The sequence below is a fragment of the Rhinopithecus roxellana genome, chromosome 16 (genome assembly GCF_007565055.1).
Source record: "Rhinopithecus roxellana isolate Shanxi Qingling chromosome 16, ASM756505v1, whole genome shotgun sequence".
Taxonomy (NCBI): Eukaryota; Metazoa; Chordata; class Mammalia; order Primates; family Cercopithecidae; genus Rhinopithecus; species Rhinopithecus roxellana.
This window is the reverse complement of record NC_044564.1, coordinates 87,739,508-87,760,033: the sequence shown is the minus strand read 5'-3', so window position 1 is coordinate 87,760,033 and position 20,526 is coordinate 87,739,508. Positions and strand designations below refer to the sequence as shown.

Genomic DNA, 20,526 nt, shown 5'->3' with positions numbered 1-20,526 from the left:
AAACAGGTACAGGGAGAAGGGCAGGGGCAATTCACCAGACTAACTCAAAGTTACAAAGCTTTTCCAGTGCTTATATACCTTCTAAGTTATATGTCTACTTGCGAGTGTGCATTTGTCTAAAGACCCAAGTGATGGATTCCTTGTAATCTATAACTAAGGTGTAGGTCGGCCGGGCACAGTGGCTCACGCCTATAATCCCAGCACTTTGGGAGGCCGAGGTGGGTGGATCACCTGAGGTCAGGAGTTCGAGATCAGCCTGACCAATATGGCGAAACTCCATCTCTACTAAAAATACAAAAATTAGCTAGACGTGGTGGTGTGCACCTGTAGTCCTAGCTACTCTGGAGGCTGAGACAGAAGAATTGCTTGAACTCGGGAGGCAGGAGTTGCAGTGAGCTGAGATCACCCCACTGCACTCCAGCCTGAGTGACAGAGTGAGACTTTGTCTCAAACAACAACAACAATAACAACAAAAACGTGTGGGTCCTGGAGACCTTTCTCCAGAGCCTCATCTACTTGATCTAGATAGGTGCTGGCACCGGGGGTCATTACCTTTATCTTGTCTCCAGCTAAGGTATGGAGGTCTGGGGAGTTTCTTTAGACCCCCAGTAAAACTTGCTTAATCCTAAACGGGTCCTGGTAGGAGAAATGTAAGAATCCCTTCATTGTCTTGACATGTTTCAAGGCCCAGGAGAGGCCCAGGCAAGACTCTTGGAGGGCTTCTGTTACATTCCAGCTATTGTGTAGGAGCACTGGCCCTTTCAGCCTTTAATATCTAACCATTCAGTCAGGGCTAAAGCAGTGGTTCTGGAGGCCTGCCTGTTCAACTGTTAGTGAGACCTGGCCTGCCACATCATCATTACTGTGTCGAAACTCCTAGCACAGAGGAGTTTATCAAATGCATGACATTTGGGCCAAAGATCTTTCTTTTTTTTTCTTTGAGACAGAGTCTTGCTCTGTCGCCCAGGCTGGAGTGCAGTGGCGCGATCTCAGCTCACTGAAATCTCCACCTCCCAGGTTCAAGTGATTCTCCTGCCTCAGCCTAGCTGGGAATAGTCCCAGAGTAGCTGGGACTACAGGCACCCACCACCATGCCCAGCTCATTTTGTATTTTAGTAGAGACAGGGCTTCACCATGTTGGTCAGGCTGGCCTTGAACCCCTGACCTCAGGTGATTCACCTACCCTGGTGTCTCAAAGTGCTGGGATTATAGGCGTGAACCATCATGCCCGACCTATGCCAAAGATCCTTTGATGTCATACAGCATGAAAGTGTGGGGGCTGCTACGTGACTATGAGGGTGGCCCAAGCCACATACACCTGGCAGGCCATCACCTGTTGGGGAGATGGTTTTTTTCCTCAGCCAGTGAGGAGCAGAGAGGAGACAGGGGAAGGGGCTTACGTGGGTAGGCAGAGCTCTCCAGGGAACAGTGAGGAAGGGGAGGCTGAGCTGCCAGAGTGACCACACACCAAGTTAGGTTTGAGTCTGGGCATGTCTGTGTGTGAGGGCACTGCCAGCCTTTGCCTGGGCCCCTGGGGAGCCTTTGTTTATTTACAAAGGCCGAGCAGCTTGGTTGGGTGAACATCACTTCCCGTTTTGTTGCCAGGCCCCGGCTAAGCGGTCCATTTCTCCTAGAGGGTGTCCTGACACCCTTCAAGCTCCTCTCCCTCCCACCTCTGCCGAGGTAGAGGTCGCCTCTGTTATCTTATGTGTCCCGCCTTCCTGGTAGAGGGCGCTTGTGTCCAGGAAGTGGTGCATGGTGAGCCCAGCTTGGTCTGTATCCGCTGAGCCCTGACCCCTAAGGGACCTTGGCTGGTGTCCCTGATATGGGCTCGAAGACTCACTAGGCCTTGTCAAAGCTCCTGCCCTCCTAGAGCTGACCTTCTAGGGGGAGAAAAGTGTACAAAGGTGAATATGCACAACATACAGTATGCAACAGAGGGAGGGAAACAGAACCAGGGAAGGGAGTCTACAGCCTACAGCCATGAGGGTGTAACCAAAAATAAAATTTGAAGACCCACCCAACCATCTGAATGAACTTCCTCCTCAGCCAGGGCATTCTAAAATTTAACCTGAAAGACTAACCTGTTCAGGCCATGACAGGAAGTGGGGGTTGGACATGTCCAGGGTTTACATCAACACAAACCTTAAGTCTGATAAGAAACATTTACAGTCTATTATCTCTAAAGCCTGCTATTTAAAGGTTTCATATGCATGATAAAACCTCAGCCTTTACAACCCCCGATCACAAACCAGATATTCCTTTCTACTGATCATAAATAACTCTTCAACCAATTGCAGTCAGAATATGTTTAAATCTGCCTATGACCTGGAAGACCCCCCACCCCTTGCACGCTTCAAGTTGTCCCACCCTTCTAGATGGAACCAATGCAAATCTTACATATATTGATTGATGTATCACTGTTACTGGAAAGGAGTTCTGACCCAGACCCCAAGAGAGGGTTCCTGGATCTTGTGCAAAAAAGAATTCTGGGTGAGTCCATAGAGTAAAGTGAAAGCAAGTTTGTTAGGAAAGTAAAGGAATAAAGAGTGGCTACTCCACAGGCAGAGCAGCGGCATGGGCTGCTTGACTAAGGATACTTACAGTCATTTCTTGATTATATGCTAAAGAAGGGGTGGATTATTCATGAGTTTTCTGGGGAAGTGGTGGGCACTTTGCAGAACTGAGGGTTCATCCCCTTGTTAGACCATATAGGGTAACTTCCTGACGTTGCCATGGCATTTGTAAACTGTCATGGCGCTGGTGAGAGTGCCTTTTAGCATGCTAATGCATTATAACTAGCACATAATGAGCAGTGAGGATGACTAGAGGTCACTTTTACTGCCACCTTGGTTTTGATGGGTTTTGTCTGGCTTCTTTTTTTTTGAGACAGAGTCTCGTTCTGTCACCCAGGCTGGAGTGCAGTGGCGTGATCTCAGTTCACTGCAAACTCTGCCTCTCAGGTTCAAGCAGTTCTCCTGCCTCAGCCTCCTGAGTAACTGGGATTACAGATGCCTGCCACCACTCCCGGCTAATTTTTGTATTTTTTTAGTAGAGATGGGGTTTCACCATGTTGGCCAGGTTGGTCTCGAACTCCTGACCTCAGGTGATCTGCCCGCCTCGGCCTCCCAAAGTGCTGGGATTAAAGGTGTGAGCCACCGCGCCCGGCCTTGTCTGGCTTCTTTATTGCAACCTGTTTTATCAGCAAGGTCTTTGTGACCTGTATCTTGTGCCGACCTCCTGTCTCATCCTGTGACTTTAGAATGCCTAACCTCCTGGGAATGCTGTCCAGTAGGTCTCAGCCTTATTTTACTCAGCCCCTATTCGAGATGGAGTTGCTCTGGCTCAAATGTCTCTGACATTATGTCTCCCAAAAATGTATAAAAGTAAGCTGTGCCTCGACCACCCTGGGCACATGTCATCAGGGCCTCCTGAGGCTGTGGCATCCTTAACCTTGGCAAAATACACTTTCTGAATTGATGAAGACTTGTCTCAGACACTTTTTGGCTTACAAGAGCTACACAAGAGGAGAGGGGAAGGAAGAGGTAGGGGAAGAGTCACACTTGAGTGTGCAGGGCCTTGGAGGTAGCTGTAATGACTTGGCTTTGACTCTGCGAGGGTTTCGAGCAGAGTGGGAATGGAACCTGACTTGGGTCTGAGGAAACTCTTGGCTGCCCTGCTGTGAGAGAAGCCTAGGGGAAGGAGGAGCCAAGGAGGCAGTGGGGGTGACGGGTAACGGTCCAGGTGATAGGGACGGGGAGGGGGCCGGGGGGGCAGAGAAATTCCAGGCAGAAAAGGGTGGGTCCCTGGTGAAGCCTTACTATCAAGCTGAAAGGCCTGAAACCGCAGCCCAAAATGAGAACTTATATCAGTTTCCCACTCAAATGTTGCCCTTTCCTAAACCACCCATGGCCCCGCCCTGCCCCATCCTGTGCCTATAAGGACCCCAGGCTCAGCCAGCAGAGAGAAGAAGCAGCTGGATGTCGGGGACTATGGCTGGATGTTGGAGAGAAGCGGCTTGACTTCAGAGTGACAGCTTGATGGTGTAACTTTGGAGAAGAGTCTGGCCAGAGACATAGACTTGAGGAGAAGAAGGTGGCATCATTTCTACCCCTCAGGGTATTGTGAAGATTGAATGAGAAGATGTAAGTCACGTACCTGGTAATGTTGGGGACACAGGCAGAGCTCAGTAAGAGGTGGCTCATTATCTGCTGCCGGGACCACCCTGCTTCTCTTATGCTTGCCAGCCCCCTATTCCTGCAGCCTTGGGCTGGCCAATTCCTGTGCATCCTCTGTGTCTCCCTCAGGTGTCTCTTCAGGGAAGGCTGTCCTGATCCACCCCACCCTGTCACACACTGCAACTCCCACCCAGGGCTGTCCCTCCGGCCAGAAGGAAGCCCACAAGGGTAGTGACAGACCCTCCGCCCCCAGCACCTAGGAGAGTCCCTACCTGTAACAGAATGTTGCTGAAGCCTTCCCTGGCCTCCCTTCCACCACCATCTGTCTCCAAGTTCAAAGTGTCATGGTCACTCTCTGCGTGAGACCCCCACGGTCCTTCTCCATCCCTCCTCAGACCTGCCCCACGGGAAGGTGTGGGTGGGGCTGGGGCGGTTGGAGTCAGATCAGGCTGGATCAGGTGCAGGTGTTGTCCTGAGGCTGTGTGACCTTGGGCAAGTCACTGTGGGGCATGAGTCCCTCCCTTGCTAGGTACACACTCAAACAAGGCTTGTTACTTCTTTACACTAGGAGCTGTCCCACTTACAGTTAACAATTTGCCCAGCCCAAGACAGTCCCAGGCAAGCCAGGCCACTTGGTCATCCTATTCCTACTACAACTGATTAGTTAATTTCACAAGTCAAACTATGACACATTCTCCTCAGACAAACAAAACACTAAAAAGAATCAGGGCTCCTTGAGGAAATAACTGATTTCAGGTCTGGGACATGGAGAGCACAAGATGATCTTGGAACAACTGGGATCAGACATCAAGGAAGTAATAACAATAATAACAAATTACGATGTTTTGAAGACATGGAGCCAGCTTGGAGAGCTCCCACGGGCCAAATCTGCTACCATTTGAGCATCAAAGCAAGTAAGGAAAGTAATGGATTGTAACCCATGGAGTAAAATAAGAATCCATGGATCCACACTGCTAATGAATGAGAGAGAAGGGAATAAATGAGAAGGTATAGCTGCCTCACAGTACAAAGGCAACTCATAAATGGAGAAGGACTGATGGAAATAGAAAAGCAGCCAGTATGGCCAGGCATGGTGGCTCACGCCTGTAATTCCAACACTTTGTGAGGCCTAGGCAGGCAGATCACGAGGTCAAGAGATCAAGACCATCCTGGCCAACATGGTGAAACCCTATCTCTACTAAAAAAAAAAAAAAATTACAAAAATTAGCTGGGCATGGTGGCAGGCACCTGTAGTCCCAGCTACTTGGGAGGTTGAGGCAGGAGAATCACTTGAATCCAGGAGGCAGAGGTTGGCAATGAGCCGATATTGCGCCAATGCACTCCAGCCTGGGGACAGAGCCATACTCTGTCTCAAAAAAAAAAAAAAAAAAAAAAAAAAAACTGCCAGTATGGTAATAATTATTTCAGGCAAGAAGTAGTCTTGAATGCCAAAATTAGTGGGTCAAGGTTTGAGGAGTGATAGGCTGTATCTATGGTTGCAAAGTCTTCACTCATGACACTAATTACCAAAGAAAATCCCAGCATCGATCAGAGAGATGCAAATCGACATTATGTGTCTCCCAGCTGGTGCTCTGAAAAGTCAGGAACACCTCAGTGAGAGTCCTGCCGGAAACGCATCACCTCATCTCCCTATGAGCATATACCGGTGTGCACTGCACTCCTCAGAAAGGTCAATCAAAGGAGACTCAGGAAACCTGACGACTGAATGCAACTGGATCCTGGCCCAGAAAAATAATACTGAAGCTCTCCAGTATGGTGTTGGGCCCTCGTGCCATTAGACTGTGGACTGTGCATTAGATAGTGTCAGGACCCTGTGTGCTGTGATTTCTGCTGTCATGGCTTCTAATTTGGTCTTGAGAGTGACCATAAGCCAAGATAGCCACTCTCTAGGAGAACCGAATGGGTGTGGGGGTCTGGTGAGCTACAATGAGGAAGTAAAATGAACAGGCACAAAACAGATGAAATTTATTATTGTTAGGTCCCGGAGAGGTTAGGGACGCCTAGGGGAGGCGGACAAGCAGGTGGGGAGGGGCCATGAGAGACGGTGGGAAGGAAGGGACTATGCCTGTGCTAGGGTCCTTGGGAATCAGCCTTTAGGATTTCCCTTGGGGGCTGTGAACTGGTTAAAGAAAACACGAGGGAAGGGTGAACTCATTTGCAGTACTCTAATACTGGCCATTAGGTGCTATGGCGGTCAGCAGCTGTGGGGTGTGTTGCGCTTTAGGTCAATGAGATAAGGAATAAACGGGCTATCTCACACACCACCATATACGGAGAAGTGTTACCTACGCCAAGGCGAACGGTACGACTGGCTTTCAAACAACTGAAGTCAGGCCTAAAAATAGATGCGGAGACAACAACTATATTTACCACGTTTATGACCCTGTATTAATGGAAATGTCTTTATTCCCGAGAAATAGACCTTGAAGGACTGAGGGGCAGCGCTGAGGTTCCCGCTGGCCCCTGGGCGCCCCCTGCTGGCCCGTCCTCCTCCCGCCCCCAGACGTCTGCACAGAGCATGCGTCACACCGTCCCCGGGTTTCCAGCAGCAGCCGTTCGCCCGCGCTCTCGGATGCGCTTCTCGCTCGCGGCCTCCTGGGCTCTGTCCGCGTTGTACGCCCCAGGGTCGGGAGCCCGGTCCCGCCGTCCGCACCCGCCTCCCCCTGGGGGTTCTCCCGGCAGCCGTCTTGCCACCTCGCGTGGCCGCCGGCTGCCAGAGGCACAAGGGAGCGCGAGGCTCAGCGGCTGAGCAGTGCCCCCGGCTCTGAGTGCTGGAAAGGCCGCAGGGCCGCGCCCACTCGACCGCCGTCCAGGGGACTGCAAGGCGCCGGTGCATCCGGCTCTGACGCTAGCGGCGCGGGCCAATCACGGCCGGGGACGGGTGGGCGCGGGGCTGGACGGGCCTTGTAGTCGGTGCGCGAGCGGGACTACTGTCCCCACAGTCCCCTGGGCGACATCGGCGTCAGTGGCTGCGCCCGAGGGCCCGCCCCTCACAGGGCATGGGCCAATCATAGCCGGGGGCCGGGCGGGCGCCGGGCACGATGGATCTTGTAGTCGGAGCGCGGGCTGGACTCCAGCCCCCAGCGGGCCCCGCGCTCCGGAGGGGAGGAGCCGTGCGGCGGCGCGGGCGGGCGGGCGGCCGTCGGGGCAGGGCGGCGGCGGCGGCGGCGGCGGCTGAGGAGGGCCCGGCCTGCGAGAGTCTCGGTGGGAGCCGGCTCGGCCCTCGGCCACCATGTCGGCGCCGTCGGAGGAGGAGGAGTACGCGCGGCTGGTGATGGAGGCGCAGCCCGAGTGGTTGCGCGCCGAGGTGAAGCGGCTGTCCCACGAGCTGGCCGAGACCACGCGTGAGAAGATCCAGGCGGCCGAGTACGGGCTGGCGGTGCTCGAGGAGAAGCACCAGCTCAAGCTGCAGTTCGAGGAGCTCGAGGTGGACTATGAGGCTATCCGCGGCGAGATGGAGCAGCTCAAGGAGGTGAGCCGAGCCGCCCTGCCCCGCGACCCCCGCCCGGCGCCGGGGCCTGTGGGCGTCGTCCCTGGCACCAGGGCGGCCAAGGTCAGCTTGCCAAGCGGGGGCCGGCAGGGGTGGGCGGCGGGGGAGGATGGGGCACGGGCCCAGAGCTGGGGACCCGGGCAGTATGTGGGAGTGGGCCCGGCCTTGGCTAGCGAGCCGGTGCAGCGTCCGTTGCAGACGCCGCTAATGCAGGGGTCCGGGCGCCCTGTCGCCTCCTGCAGCTGCCCGCCTGCTTCTGTGTGGACCTGGGCGGCCCGGGCGGGGCAGGGCTTCGTAAGGGCTGATGCTCTGCGGTGGTCGCTGTTCCGGGTGTGTCTGAGCGTGGGGTGGGGTTGGGAGGGCAGTGGCTGAGCCAAGAGCTGAGGCCACGGATGCTGCTGACCCCCTGGGAGAGGCCGATGATGGGCCTGGGTCTGAGTGGCTGCGGCTCTGTCACCTTCAGACAAATCACTTCCCCTTTCTGGGCGCAGCTACTTTCGGAGCGTTTCTGCTTGTTTCATGAGTGCCTCTGAGGTGGGGAAAGGTCGTGGACAGCGGCCTAAGTGAGTAGGGGCTCGGGGTTGCACGTGAAGGTTGCCCCTGGCATGAGTCCCCCAGTACCCTTGCCCCAGGCCCAGTGCTCTGTCCTTATTGCCGGGATTGCGCTCCCACCAGCTAGCATGACTTCCCTGGCCCACTTCCTGTCCAGCCCCCCATCTCAGGCCCTTCCCCTCGCTGTGGCTGGCTGTGTTCCTCTTGGACGGAGACCTCAGTGGTCTGTGTCATTCCCACTGTGGGGAGGGGAGGTTAGACCACCAGGCTGGTCGAGGGTCTCCAGGCGGCAGGGCAGCGGGAGACCTGGACAGTCCTTCCCCAGCTTCTCTTTTCCCCTTCCCTGACTCCATAGCGTTGTTGGCAGGAGTTGCTTTCTGGGAGGATACACCAGGGTTTGGATCCAGGCTCTACTCCTTGCTAGTGATGTGGCTTTGGATAGAGGCTCTCCCTGAGCCTTAGCTTCCCCCCTCTGCAAAATGGGAGTGCAGTACTGTGTACCCAGAAAGGATTGTTGTGAGTGTCATGTATTTGAAAAGGACTGGTGTGGGGTCAGGAGTATAGCCTGGTGGTGTGCTCTCTTCCCCCACTTGACTGTGTCCTGGTGAGCCCTTGGCTCTTGGTTTCTAGGCTTATCACCTGGCACCTCTGCTCTGAGTCAGCCCAGACAGGTGCCTAAACCATTTGCAGCCTTCCTTGCCTCCCCCTTGTCTGAGGAGACCAGTATGACCCCCCTCTGTGGAGAGGACAGAATGAATCCAAGCAGGTGCTGAAGTCAATGTCTGGGCAGAGCAGGTGCTCATTTAGTACCAGTTAGTGGCTGACCCTGGGCCAGCAGGAGGTGGGTCCTTCCCCATCACCCTCAGGACTCCAGTCTGTTGTCTGTCAACAGGTATTGGCGCCTTCTGCAATCCATGCTGCAGTGGTGCTGGAGCTACAAGAGGGGTGAGATGCGGCTGCTCTTGCAAAACTCCTCATCTTAGGGTGGGGCGTGTGACAGGGAGGCCGGGGACTCTGAGAATATGGAGTGGGAGTGGCCTCAGCCAGATTCTGGTCTCCTGTAGTGGGGCTCACCCTCTCCAGCAGGCAGCACTATCTGTTCGAGCACTTTTCCCTCTGCACACAGAGAAGCAGCCCTCTTCCTCCTACCAAGTGCATCGAGCCGCTCCTGGGTAGCCTCTACCGTCCCTGTCTCTGTCCACAGCTTGGGTTTGGCAGTGTCCTCTGTGAGAAGGAATTGTTGCTGACCTAACTTGTCCTCACTTTGATGCCCTTCATTTGTCAGCTCTTTGCTATTCTGACACAAATGTTTTGGCACAGTGAAGAATCTTGGCATTTTTGTGGCATGTATCTGGAGGGTGAGTCCCTAGCAGAATCGGGAAGAGGGTGTATCTGTTTCTGTGGGTGCTCTTTAGGCATCTGCTTGCTGATTGTTTTTTGTCACCACCTGGCTTCCCCATGTACTGGCCACATGGCCTTGGACAAATTACTGCTCTTTTCAGAGCCTAGTTCTCCTTTGTAAGGTGGGATAAGAATGTTTCTGCCCAAAGTCTCTAGCAGAGTCTAGAGGAATGTGCATCAGTTTCAGTTTCAGTAGATGTTGCCAAAAAGTTTGTACCAGTTCACCCCCCATCAACAGCATGCCTGTTCCTCACACCCATGCCAACACAGGCTCTAGCTAACCTATTTAATTATGGCCAATATCATAGTTGAAAATATTAACTCTTTATTAAAAAAAAACCCACAAGATTTAAGGAGACAATAATTGTGGATTTTTTTTTCTCCTGTAGAGAGGTGTACCACCTTAATTCTTTAAAAAACTTTATTTCTTGAACTAAAGTGCATTTAGTTACTAACAGATTGTGCTCCAAATGGAGTTGCTTGTGCTCCTGCCCTGCATTTGTAGCTAATAGGATCGTTGAGGGAAGGATGCTGGCCTGCTGGTCCCAGTGTGTGAGTTTCTCATCAGAGCTGAGGAGGGTCTTGTGGTGGTGAATGGAAGACAGTGCCAGTCCTGTTGCCTTTCTCATGCAATGAGGGATGTGTCTGTGTCCTGCTGACATCATAGCACGGTGCTGGCTGAGGCCACGAGTGAGGAGGGTGCTCACTGGTTGATTTTGCCTAATCATTCTGCTAGTGATTTCTGGAGTCTAACTCAATAAGAGCCGTATCTGTCCCAGTTCCCACTGCACCCTTTCCCTTCCTCTCCCTGGAATGGTGGGGAAGATAATTAGATGGGCTTTGGTTAGCAACCTGGTGTTCCTGGTCCTGCGTGGCCGTGGGACACTTTGCCCTCTGTTCTCAGCTGCAGCTTTAAGAGGACAGGTGTGCTAAGGTGGCAGCTCCTGCTTCCAGGGCACAAGCAGGGACCGTGGCTAGGTGGGCTGAGGCTAGGTGCCCATGTGGTCCTCATGGTCAGGGGAGGGTAATGGGGGAGGTCTGGGAACAGTCTTGACTCCACCTGAGCTCAGGCTCAGAGAGGAGGTCTGGACACCCTCACTGCCTTGGTGTGCCACCTCGGTGCCATAGTGCCAAGCTCTGGAGCATCATTGTCCTTGTCTGAGAGGTGCATGTGGGTGGAATTGGGTGTTGGACTGGGCACAGCACCCAACATGCAGCAAGTGCTTTGTAGGTCTTCTGCAGACTGAATCTCATGCCTCACTCAGGTCTCTGTCTCCTTGCTGCTGCACCTGCAGCTTCTCCCTGTTCTGGTCCTTGTCCCTGCTCAGTCTCAAGTGGCTTCCATTGCCACCTCTGTGGGGCTGCCCTAAGCATTATCTCATGCCCCTACAGTCTGGCTTGGGACTGCCCTACCTCTCCTGTGCCCACATTCACCCTTCGTCTTAGAAGTCCCACCTGCCCTTCAAGCTTGGGTGCCTCTAAAGTTCCCCTGCCTGCTGCCTTCTGCACTTGCCAAGCCCTGTTCCCAGCACCTGGGCAGCTGCAGGAAGTGGGGGCAACAGGGGGATTGGCAGAGGATCCTCCAGGAGGTTCCTCTGCAGAGTTACCGGGGGTGAGGCCCAGCCTCCTTGATTGTTTGCTTCCAGAGCAGGAAAAGTCCTGGTCTTGGTTAAAGCAAGTGTGGGATTCTCCCATTCCTCTGATAACCCCTGAGAACATCCTTGTGTCCATTTCTGAACAGAAAGTTGTTGGGAGCAGGGAGGCTCTGGGAGACCCAAGGGCCTTTCAGGGGGCTGGGTGGTGGCAGTGGTCTGCTGTTGGTATGAAGAAGCCTGGCGTGGGTGGGAGCTGGGGCCCTGTGAATCCTTGAAGCACAGATGGGTCTGACAGTTGGGGCGAGGCAGCTATAGGCATCCAAAGATGATGACCCTGTGGCCACACTGTTGTCACTTAATTGTTGGGCAACTCTCTCCACCCCGGGCCTCTCTTTCCCACTTTTAGAATATGGGGCAGGGGATCATGAAGGAATATTTAGGGACCCTTACACTTTTAAAAATGTCTGAAACTCCCACATCGAGCCCTGTTGCTGTTTCTTCCTGCAGGGCCTGGCGACTGGGCACTTGTATATCTCAGTCATCCTGGGACCTGGCCAGGGAGTCTGCCCAGCCCTAGACATGCGGATGGTGTGCTCTAGGCCAGCCCTGCCAGCATGTGGAGGCGTGGACCTGGCACCCTCCACGGGATTCAAGGCAGGCACAGCTGTGATGGAGCAGCTCGTCTTTGGGGACGCCAAGCGAGCGTGCTTTGTGGCTTAGCAGGTGGATCCGGAGGAAGGCCAGGCCTAGTGCTGGGAGCCTCTGGGTCCCTGGGGGTGCCTGGCACCACCTGAGTAGACCGACTGTATATGATGTCTGTCCCTGTGGACTCCATACTGACTCCACGGTGGGAGTCAGGGCTCTGCCTGGTCTCCCAGGAGCTTGCGGCCCTAGATGAGCCACTGCCTGGGCCATGATGGGTTAATAATGATGCTTCTTATCTTGGCCCAGTGCTCTGTGAGCCTCGAAGGTCAGGGAGGGGTGTCCCTGTGCCCTTGTGTCTGAGCATCCTGCCTAGGTCCATATAGGATTCCTGCTAGGTCTCCCCTGTCACTTAGGGACCACAGTCCCTTCCTTTGAGGGAGGAGATCAGTTTCTTTGTCAGTTTTGGGCATCCCCCGGTCAGTCGGACCTGCTTCCCCATGCACGTGGACCAGATGAAACTGTCACACACATCGGGAGTAAGAAAGATTTGGTTTCCTCTCAGACAGTACACCAGCTGTTTCAGGTGGTGGTGGCTGGTAGCCAGGGCTGACCAGGACTATGCAGGCTTTGACAGGTAAAGCATTGGCTCTAGACCCTGTGTTGTCCAGTGTTCAGAGTGTGGCCCCTGAAGCTGAACTCTGGAGCAGGAGAGGGCCCAATGTGGCTGCCTAGCTGCTGCCTTGGGCTCAAACCCTGCTGTCCCAAGCTGGGCTCTGCTCTGCTGTGGGAGGTGGATGGAGAGATGGGGACTGAGTGGCAGGCAGGTGCCCCTTGCTACCCTCAGAGCATCGCAGGCCAGGGTTAGGGTTAGGGTTAAGGTTACGAGGAAGCCGCTGGGGGCCCATCTTCTTTTTTAGAAGCTACTGTGTTTTAAAAATCATACATTTGCTTTAAGAACAGCAGAAAGTGGAAAGAACAGGGTCAGTAGGACCTGTGTAGACGGTGCAGGACAAATGTGGGGAGCACTGAGCGTTTCTCCCTGCCAGCTCTTCTTCCCTTGTGAGTGTATGATGTGTACAAGACACCATCAAACAGGGGAAAGTCTTTGTGTGTCTGTAATAGTTGTTGTTTTTTAGTAAAGATAGTTTGTTGCTACTCTAAGATAGAGAAAAACAGGTTTAATTCAAGTGAATAAAGACAGGAAGGTTTCTGTGGATCCAGAGGTTCTGTGGCACTTCTAGCTCATGCTGTTGTGTTATTATATGAAATAATTGTCATGGTTTGCTTTTTATAGTTGGCTTTTAAATTTATTATTATTATTATTATTTTGTTTTGGTAGAGACAGGGTCTCACTATGTTGCCCAGGCTGGTCTTGAACTCCTGGGCTCGAGCAATCCTCCTGCCTTGGCCTCCCAAAGTGTTGGGATTAGAGATGTGAGCTACTACACCTCATCTATGGTTTGCTTTTTTTTTGAGACAGAGTCTTGCTCTGTTGCCCAGGCTGGAGTACAGTAGCTCAATCTCGGCTCACTGTAACTTCCGCTTCCCGGGTTCAAGCGATTCTCATGCCTCAGCCTCCTGAGTAGCTGCGATTACAGGCGCGTGCCACAACACCTGGCTAATTTTTGTATTTTTAGTAGAGACGGGGTTTCTCCATGTTAGCCAGGCTGGTCTCGAACTCCTGACCTCAGGTGATCTGCCTGCCCCAGCCTCCCAAAGTGCTGGGATTACAGGCGTGAGCTACCGCGCCTGGCTGCTTACTCGTTATTTATTTATTTATATTATTATTATTATTATTATTATTTGAGACAGAGTCTAGCTCTGTTGCCCAGCATGTAGTGCAGTGGCGTGATCTCAGCTCACTGCAAACTCTGCCTCCCGGGTTCAAGCAATTCTGCTGCCTTAGCCTCCCAAGTAGCTGGAATTACAGGCATCCGCTACCGTGCCTGGCTAATTTTTGTATTTTTAGTAGAGACGAGGTTTCACCATGTTGGTCAGGCTGGTCTCAAACTCCTGACCTCAGATGATCCTTTCGCCTCGGCCTCCCAAAGTGCTGGGATTACAGGCGTGAGCCACCGCACCTGGCCTTTACACATTTTTTAAAGCCACCTTCTTTGTTGGACGTTTTAGATATAACAAAGGTGGAGAGAATAATAGGGTGAGTCCACGTGTGCTCCTGCCCTGCACCTGCATTTTGCAGTTGTGGCCAGTCTTATTTCTTTACTGCAGTTCATCTTGTGTGGCTGTTTCTGTAAGTATATCCGTTGTTTTGCTAAGAAAATAGAATATTTTCTTTCTTTATTTTTTTTTTTTTTAGAGGGAGTCTTGCTCTGTCGCCCAGGCTGGAGTGCAGTGGCTCGATCTCGGCTCGCTGCAAGCTCCGCCTCGCGGGTTCACACCATTCTCCTGCCTCGGCCTACCGAGTAGCTGGGACTACAGGTGCCCACCACCTCACCTGGCTAATTAGAATCTTTTCTTATAAAACTTAACCATTGTTGAATTTTCACACCTAAGAAACTAACAAAAATTCTTTAGTGTCATCTGTTGTCCAGTCAGTGTTTGGACTTCCCCAGTTTGGCTCATAAATTTCATTTTACAGTTGCTTTGTTTGCTTCAGAAGCCAGGCAGGATCTGCAGGTTGCATTTGGTTGAAGGCCTTGTCATTTTTTTTTTGTTTGTTTGTTTGGAGACAGCCTTGCTGTGTCGCCTGGCCTGGAGTGCAGTGGCTTGATCTTGGCTCACTACAATCTCTGCCTCCTGAGTTCAAGCAATTCTCCTACCTCAGCCTCCCGAATAGTTGGGACTATAGGCGCACATTGCCACACTCGGCTAATTTTTTGTGTTTTAGTAGAGATGGGGTTTCACCATGTTGCCCAGGCTGGTCTCGAACTCCTGAGTTCAGGCAGTCAGTACACCTCTGCCCAGCAAGCTGCTAGGATTACAGGCCTTGTCATTTTAAAGACAGCGCCATGTGTGGCCTGTCCTGTCCCCTTTCATACTGTGCTGGCGTTAGCCCTGGCTATTCTATTCTCATGCTGTGGAGGGTGCCGGTAGGCGGAGATTCCCACTTTATCTGTCCCTGCCAGACACCTTACTCTTGTCTTTCTCTTTTATTTACAGACATATGTGTCTTTAAGCCATTGAACATGTATAAAAGTGTGCTGCCGGCCGGACGCGGTGGCTCAAGCCTGTAATCCCAGCACTTTGGGAGGCTGAGGTGGGCGGATCATGAGGTTGGGAGATCGAGACCATCCTGGCTAAAACGGTGAAACCCCATCTCTGCTAAAAATACAAAAAAATTTACTGGGCATGGTGGTGGGCGCCTGTAGTCCCAGCTACTCGGGAGACTGAGTCAGGAGAATGGTGTGAACCCAGAAGGCAGAGCTTGTGGTGAGCCGACATCGTACCACCACACTCCAGCCTGGGTGACAATGTGAGACTCCGTCTCAAAAAATAAAATAAAAACTGTGCTGCCTTTTAATCATTATTTTTTAAAAATGAACTACTTTAGAAAATTTTTAGTTTTATAGAAAAATTTCAAAAATAGTACAGAGTTCCTGTATACCTCACACCCAACTGCCCCCTTATTATTATAACATTGTACATTAGTGTGGTATATTTGTTACAATGGATGAACCAATATCACAGCATTATTATGAATACTTTATTCAGATTGCCTTAGTTTTTACCTGATGTCCTTTTTCTGTCCGAGTATTGTCTCGGATATCACATTACATTTAGTTGTTGTGTCTCCTTAGGCTCCAGTTGACTGTGACAGTTTCTCAGACCTTCCCTGTTTTTGATGACCCTAACAGTTTTCAGGAAGATTGGTCAGGTGTTTAGTAGAGTGTTTTTCCTTCGAAATTTGTCTGATGTTTTTTCTCATGGTTAGATTGGAATTATGGGTTTGGGGGAGGAAGATCACAGAAGTAAATGCCCTTCTCATCACATATCAAGAGTGTGTGTTGTCAATATGACCTGTCACTGCTGCTGTTGACCTTGATCACTTGACCGCCACTCTAAAGTTATTCTTTCTCTTCCTGTCCCTGCTGTATTCTTGGGAAGGAAATTGCCGTGCATAGCCCACACTGGAGTAGGGAGTTTGCTCCACCTCTTTGAGGGCAGGGTGATATCTACATAAATTATTTGCAATTTTTTTTTGCGTGGGGGACTTTTCCCTCCCTCCCACTCTTGTTTATCAATGTAGACTCATGAAAGTTTATTTTATTTATTTTTTTTGAGACAGAGTCTCACTCTGTCGCCCAGGCTGGAGTGCAGTGGTGTGATCATGACTCACTGCAGCTTTTGTCCTCCTGGGCTCAAGTGATCTTTCCACCTCAGTCTCCCCAACAGCCAAGACTATAGGCATGTGCCACCACCACCAGCTGATTTTTTGATTTTTTTAGTAGGTACAGGGTCTCACTATGTTGCCCAGACTTGTCTTCAACTCCTTGGCTCATGTACTTCTCCTATCTTGGCCTTCCAAAGTGCTGGGATTGCAGGCATGAGCCACTGTGCCCAGCCCATAAAAGTTTATTTTGTTCTTTGGGTTATAATCCAACATTACCTCATTTTGTTGCTCAAATTGCTCCAGCTCTGGCTCTTGAGAGCTCTTTCAGATGTCTCTTAGACCCCCTTTAATATACCACATCGTGGTGCTTCTTTTTTTTTTTTTTTTTAAGTGCTTCCTTTCTTTCTGGCACTACAAGATGTTGCAGACTTAATCTGTTTCCTGCCTCAGTCCTAGAATCAGCTATTTACCCCAAGAAGCCCTGGTTTCTTTAGTTGAGAAAGATGTTAGAAACCAAGATCTGGTTGCTAGATGTGCTCATTGCTATTAGGGTGTCTTTGATTTAAGGCCTGTCAGCTACAGAACAAGGAAATTGTTTTGAAAATGCAGTTAGTGGCCGGGCGCAGTGGTTCATGCCTGTAATCCCAGCACTTTGGGAGGCCAAGGTGGGCGGATCACCTGAGGTCAGGAGTTTGAGACCAGCCTGACCAACATGGCGAACCCTCGTCTCTACTGAAAGCACAAAAATTAGCTGGGCGTGGTGGTGGGCCCCTTTAATCCCAGCTACCCAGAAGGCTGAGGCAGGAGAATCACTTCAACCCAGGAGACGGAGGTTGCAGTGAGCCGAGATCGCATCATTACACTCCAGCCTGGGCAACAGGAGCAAAACTCCATCTCAAAAGAAAGAAAATGCAGTTAGTGTATACTAACCCATGTATATACACGTCAGTAAATATACCTGTATGTATATTTAGTTAACCATGAGTTCATGCTGATGTAATGAACTCTAATCCATTACCACATGGATCGTTCTTACCACCTTCCCTTGCTTATCTGTAACCTCCCACTCCTAACAGTGAGACACCTGGCTCCCACCATCCACCATCCAGCAACTTAATTGTTTCATTCCAGTTCACATGTACAGCAGTAACAGAACTGTTAACCTGGGTCCCCATGGGAAACAATTTTGTCAACTACAGTGCTTTTGTATAATTCTTTTGCCTTTAGTATTATAGACTCTACTTATTTCCAAAGTTACTTAAGTTAGGGCTGGGCTCAGTGGCTCACACCTGTAATCCCAGCACTTTGGGAGGCCAAGGAGGACCGATCGCCTGAGGTCAGGGGTTCAAGACCAGCCTGGTCAACATGGCGAAAACCTGTCTCTACTAAAAATGCAAAAATTAGTCGGGCGTGGTCCCAGGCGTCTGCAGTCCCAGCTACTTGGGGGAGGCTGAGGCAGGAGAATCGCTTGAACCCAGGAAGCCGAGGTTGCAGTGAGCCGAGATTGCGCCACTGCACTCCAACCTGGAAGACAGAGGAGACTCGTCTCAAAAAAAAAAAAAAAAAAAAAAAAACCAACCACGTGGCCAACATGGTGAAAAACCCTATCTCTACTAAAAAAAACAAAAATTGGCCAGGCTTGGTGGTGTGTGCCCGTAGTCCCACCTACTTGGGAGGCTGAGGCAGGAGAATTACTTGAACCCAAGAGGCAGAGGTTGCAGTGAGCTGAGATCTCGCCACTACACTCCAGCCTGGGCGACAGAGTGAGACTCTGTTTCAAAAAAAACAAATTAAAAAAAAAAAAAGAGTTACTTAAGTTAGTGCTTTATTCTCCCATCCCCTTCAGTGAGGTTGTTTGATGCATTTGTAATACAATTAGATTATTTTGTTACATTCTACATTCCAGCCCAGGATCCCTTGATCTCCCAAAGGATTTTATAAAACAATTCACATACTAATATATTAAGGTTCACTGTTTGTTTTTATAAATACAGTGGCATTTATCTACCATTACAGGATCATACAGAATAGTTTTACTGCCTTAAAAAAACAAACCCTATGCTTCACCTGTTTAAATCCACCCCCCCTCATCAACCTCTAGCAACCAATGATCTTTTTAAAACATCATATGGTTTTGCCTTTTCCAGAATGTCACATAATTGGAATTATACTGTATGTGGCCCTTTTCAGACTGGCTTCTTTCACTTAGCATTATGCACTTAAGATTTATCCATTTTTTTTGTGGCTTGATTGCTCTTTTTTCTTCTTAAATCATAATAATATTATATGGGTGAACCACAGTTTATCTGTTCACCTATGGAAAGACATCTTAGTTGCTTCTGCTTTTTGGCAAATATGAATAAAGCTGCTTTAAACATTCACATACAAGTTCTAGTGTAGACCTAAGTTTTCAAACCATTTGGGTAAATACCTGAAGAGTCTGATCGCTGGATTGTATGATAAGACTGTATTTAGCTTTGTGAGAAACTGCTAGACTCTTCCAAATGTGAATACCATTTTCTGTTTCCGCCAGCATTGAACAAGAGTTCCCTCTCCTCGGGCTCCACCCTCATAGTTCGTCCTGTGGTGGGAAGAACTCTGGGGATTGCGAGGAGATGGTGTAAGATTCTCCTGCCACTTGCTGACTGTGAACCTTGCCGCTGTCTCTTTCTAAAACAGTACTAATAAGGTGAAGAAGTGTGATGAGGGTTAGAGATGAAGTGAGGAGAAAACCCGGGCTACAGCCATGCTCTCCTGTGGTTTCAACCCAGCCTGGCCCAGGCTGCTGTGCCCACTGTGCCATCCGTCCCTCACTTGGAACAGATGCGGTCTGGACAGCTGCCTGGCAGGGCCCCCAAGCTGTCCCCTCCTGCCCTGATGACTACAAGCTGTTGAATGGAGATTTGTGTCAGGGCAGCCAGCTGCCATGGAAGATGAGGGCTGGTCCCCAGGCCCCAGGACTGGCTTCTGTGTCCTTGGGCGGGGGAGCCAGGGTCTGTGGGGACCTTTGCCAGCCCTGAGCGCAGCTGGCCAGAAGCCTGTCTGCTGACACTGGGGCAATTAGGGTGTAATCTTCTCTAAATGGCACCCAATTCTGGCTAAATCCCTCCTGCCCAGGGATGAATTCCCAGTTTTCTAAAAGCAGCTTAGCATTTGGACATTGCCCAGGGCAGCTGGGGTTCGCGGTTGGTGATGGGATGGCTGCTTCCGATTGATGTGGGCCTTACAGAGGAGGGGCCGTGGGTAGGCAGAGGCTGGTGACAAGCACCACAGCCCTACAGTGTTCCCTGTGTGGGTGCGTCTCAGCCGTCAGTGCTAGCGATCCCCACATCCACAAGTGTAAGTACTCCTTGGGGAAATGCAGTTCCAAAGCCACACAGTGGGAAGGGTGGGCCAGCACCCCTCAGCCTCCTGTGGTGTGAGGGACAGATGGGGCCTGCAAAGGGGCTTGGGCCTGGGCTGGTCCTGCGGTGCCCAGCCTGATGGATATAGGCTGGCAGAGGTGGGTGGGTGCTGTCTCCTGGCCTGGAGGCCCCACTCTCTCTTCCTGGCCTGGACCCCAGTCCCCAAGAGGCACCACCCTCTCTTGTAGGGACTCCTGCAGCTTTCCCAGGCTCCTGCTTGAGTGCTCCTGGGCCTCCTTCCTCCTCCCTGTCTGCCTGCCAGGTGAGGCTGTCTGAGTTCCTCAGGGACCACCTCTACCTCCTGCCCACCCTCCTGTTACCCCTTCCCCCTCCGTGTACCACCTCCTCTGGGAACCACCCTGCTGCAAAGAAGAAAAATGGATTTTGGAATGAGAAACCTTATGGTGCCACTCAGATGAATCATCTCACCTTGTTGATCCTCTCAGTTTGTTCACCCGTGAAAGGGAGCGATAAAGATTTTTACTTTGCAGGGCTTGTGTGAAGACACGATTCATACTCACCTCTGTCCGCTCCTGGGGGCCCTGGACCCCACATCCTTTGTTGCCTGTGTCTGCTTAGGGAAGTACCTTTTGAGTAAAGAGAGGAGGAAGTTGGTTTGGTGATGGTGGTGGGGTTTCCTGGAGCATCCCCACCCAGCTGGGGGTGGATGGGAAGAGCTGGCTGAGGGGGGGGTGAGGTAGGGTCTCCCACATAACACCCATGGGATCCCATTGGGTGGGTCATTGGGTCTGTGAGGGACCCAGGTAGTCAACAGGTCTATTTCTGGCTTCTTAGCTTACTTGGGTTCCAGTAGAAGCATGTGGAGCTGGTTAGTTTGCTTGCACCCCAGGGTCACTGGGGGACTTTCAAAAATTCTAAAGCTCAGGGGCCATACTCAGACCTATGAAATCAGTCTCAGGAGTGTTTACACTTCCAGAATGATTGCAGG

The 20,526-nt window shown here is 51.3% G+C and overlaps 1 protein-coding gene across 2 annotated transcripts in view; it reads left to right on the top strand.

Moving 5' to 3' along the window:
- Nucleotides 1-7,326: 7,326 nt before the first annotated feature.
- BICD2 (BICD cargo adaptor 2) overlaps nucleotides 7,327-20,526 on the top strand; it is a 48,821-nt gene continuing 35,621 nt past the window's right edge. For both annotated transcript variants that reach the window (XM_010375110.2, XM_010375109.2), the window contains exon 1: nucleotides 7,327-7,671. In XM_010375110.2, coding sequence (XP_010373412.1) covers nucleotides 7,432-7,671 — 240 coding nt within the window. In that variant the 5' untranslated portion in view covers nucleotides 7,327-7,431. The remainder of the gene's footprint in view (nucleotides 7,672-20,526) is intronic.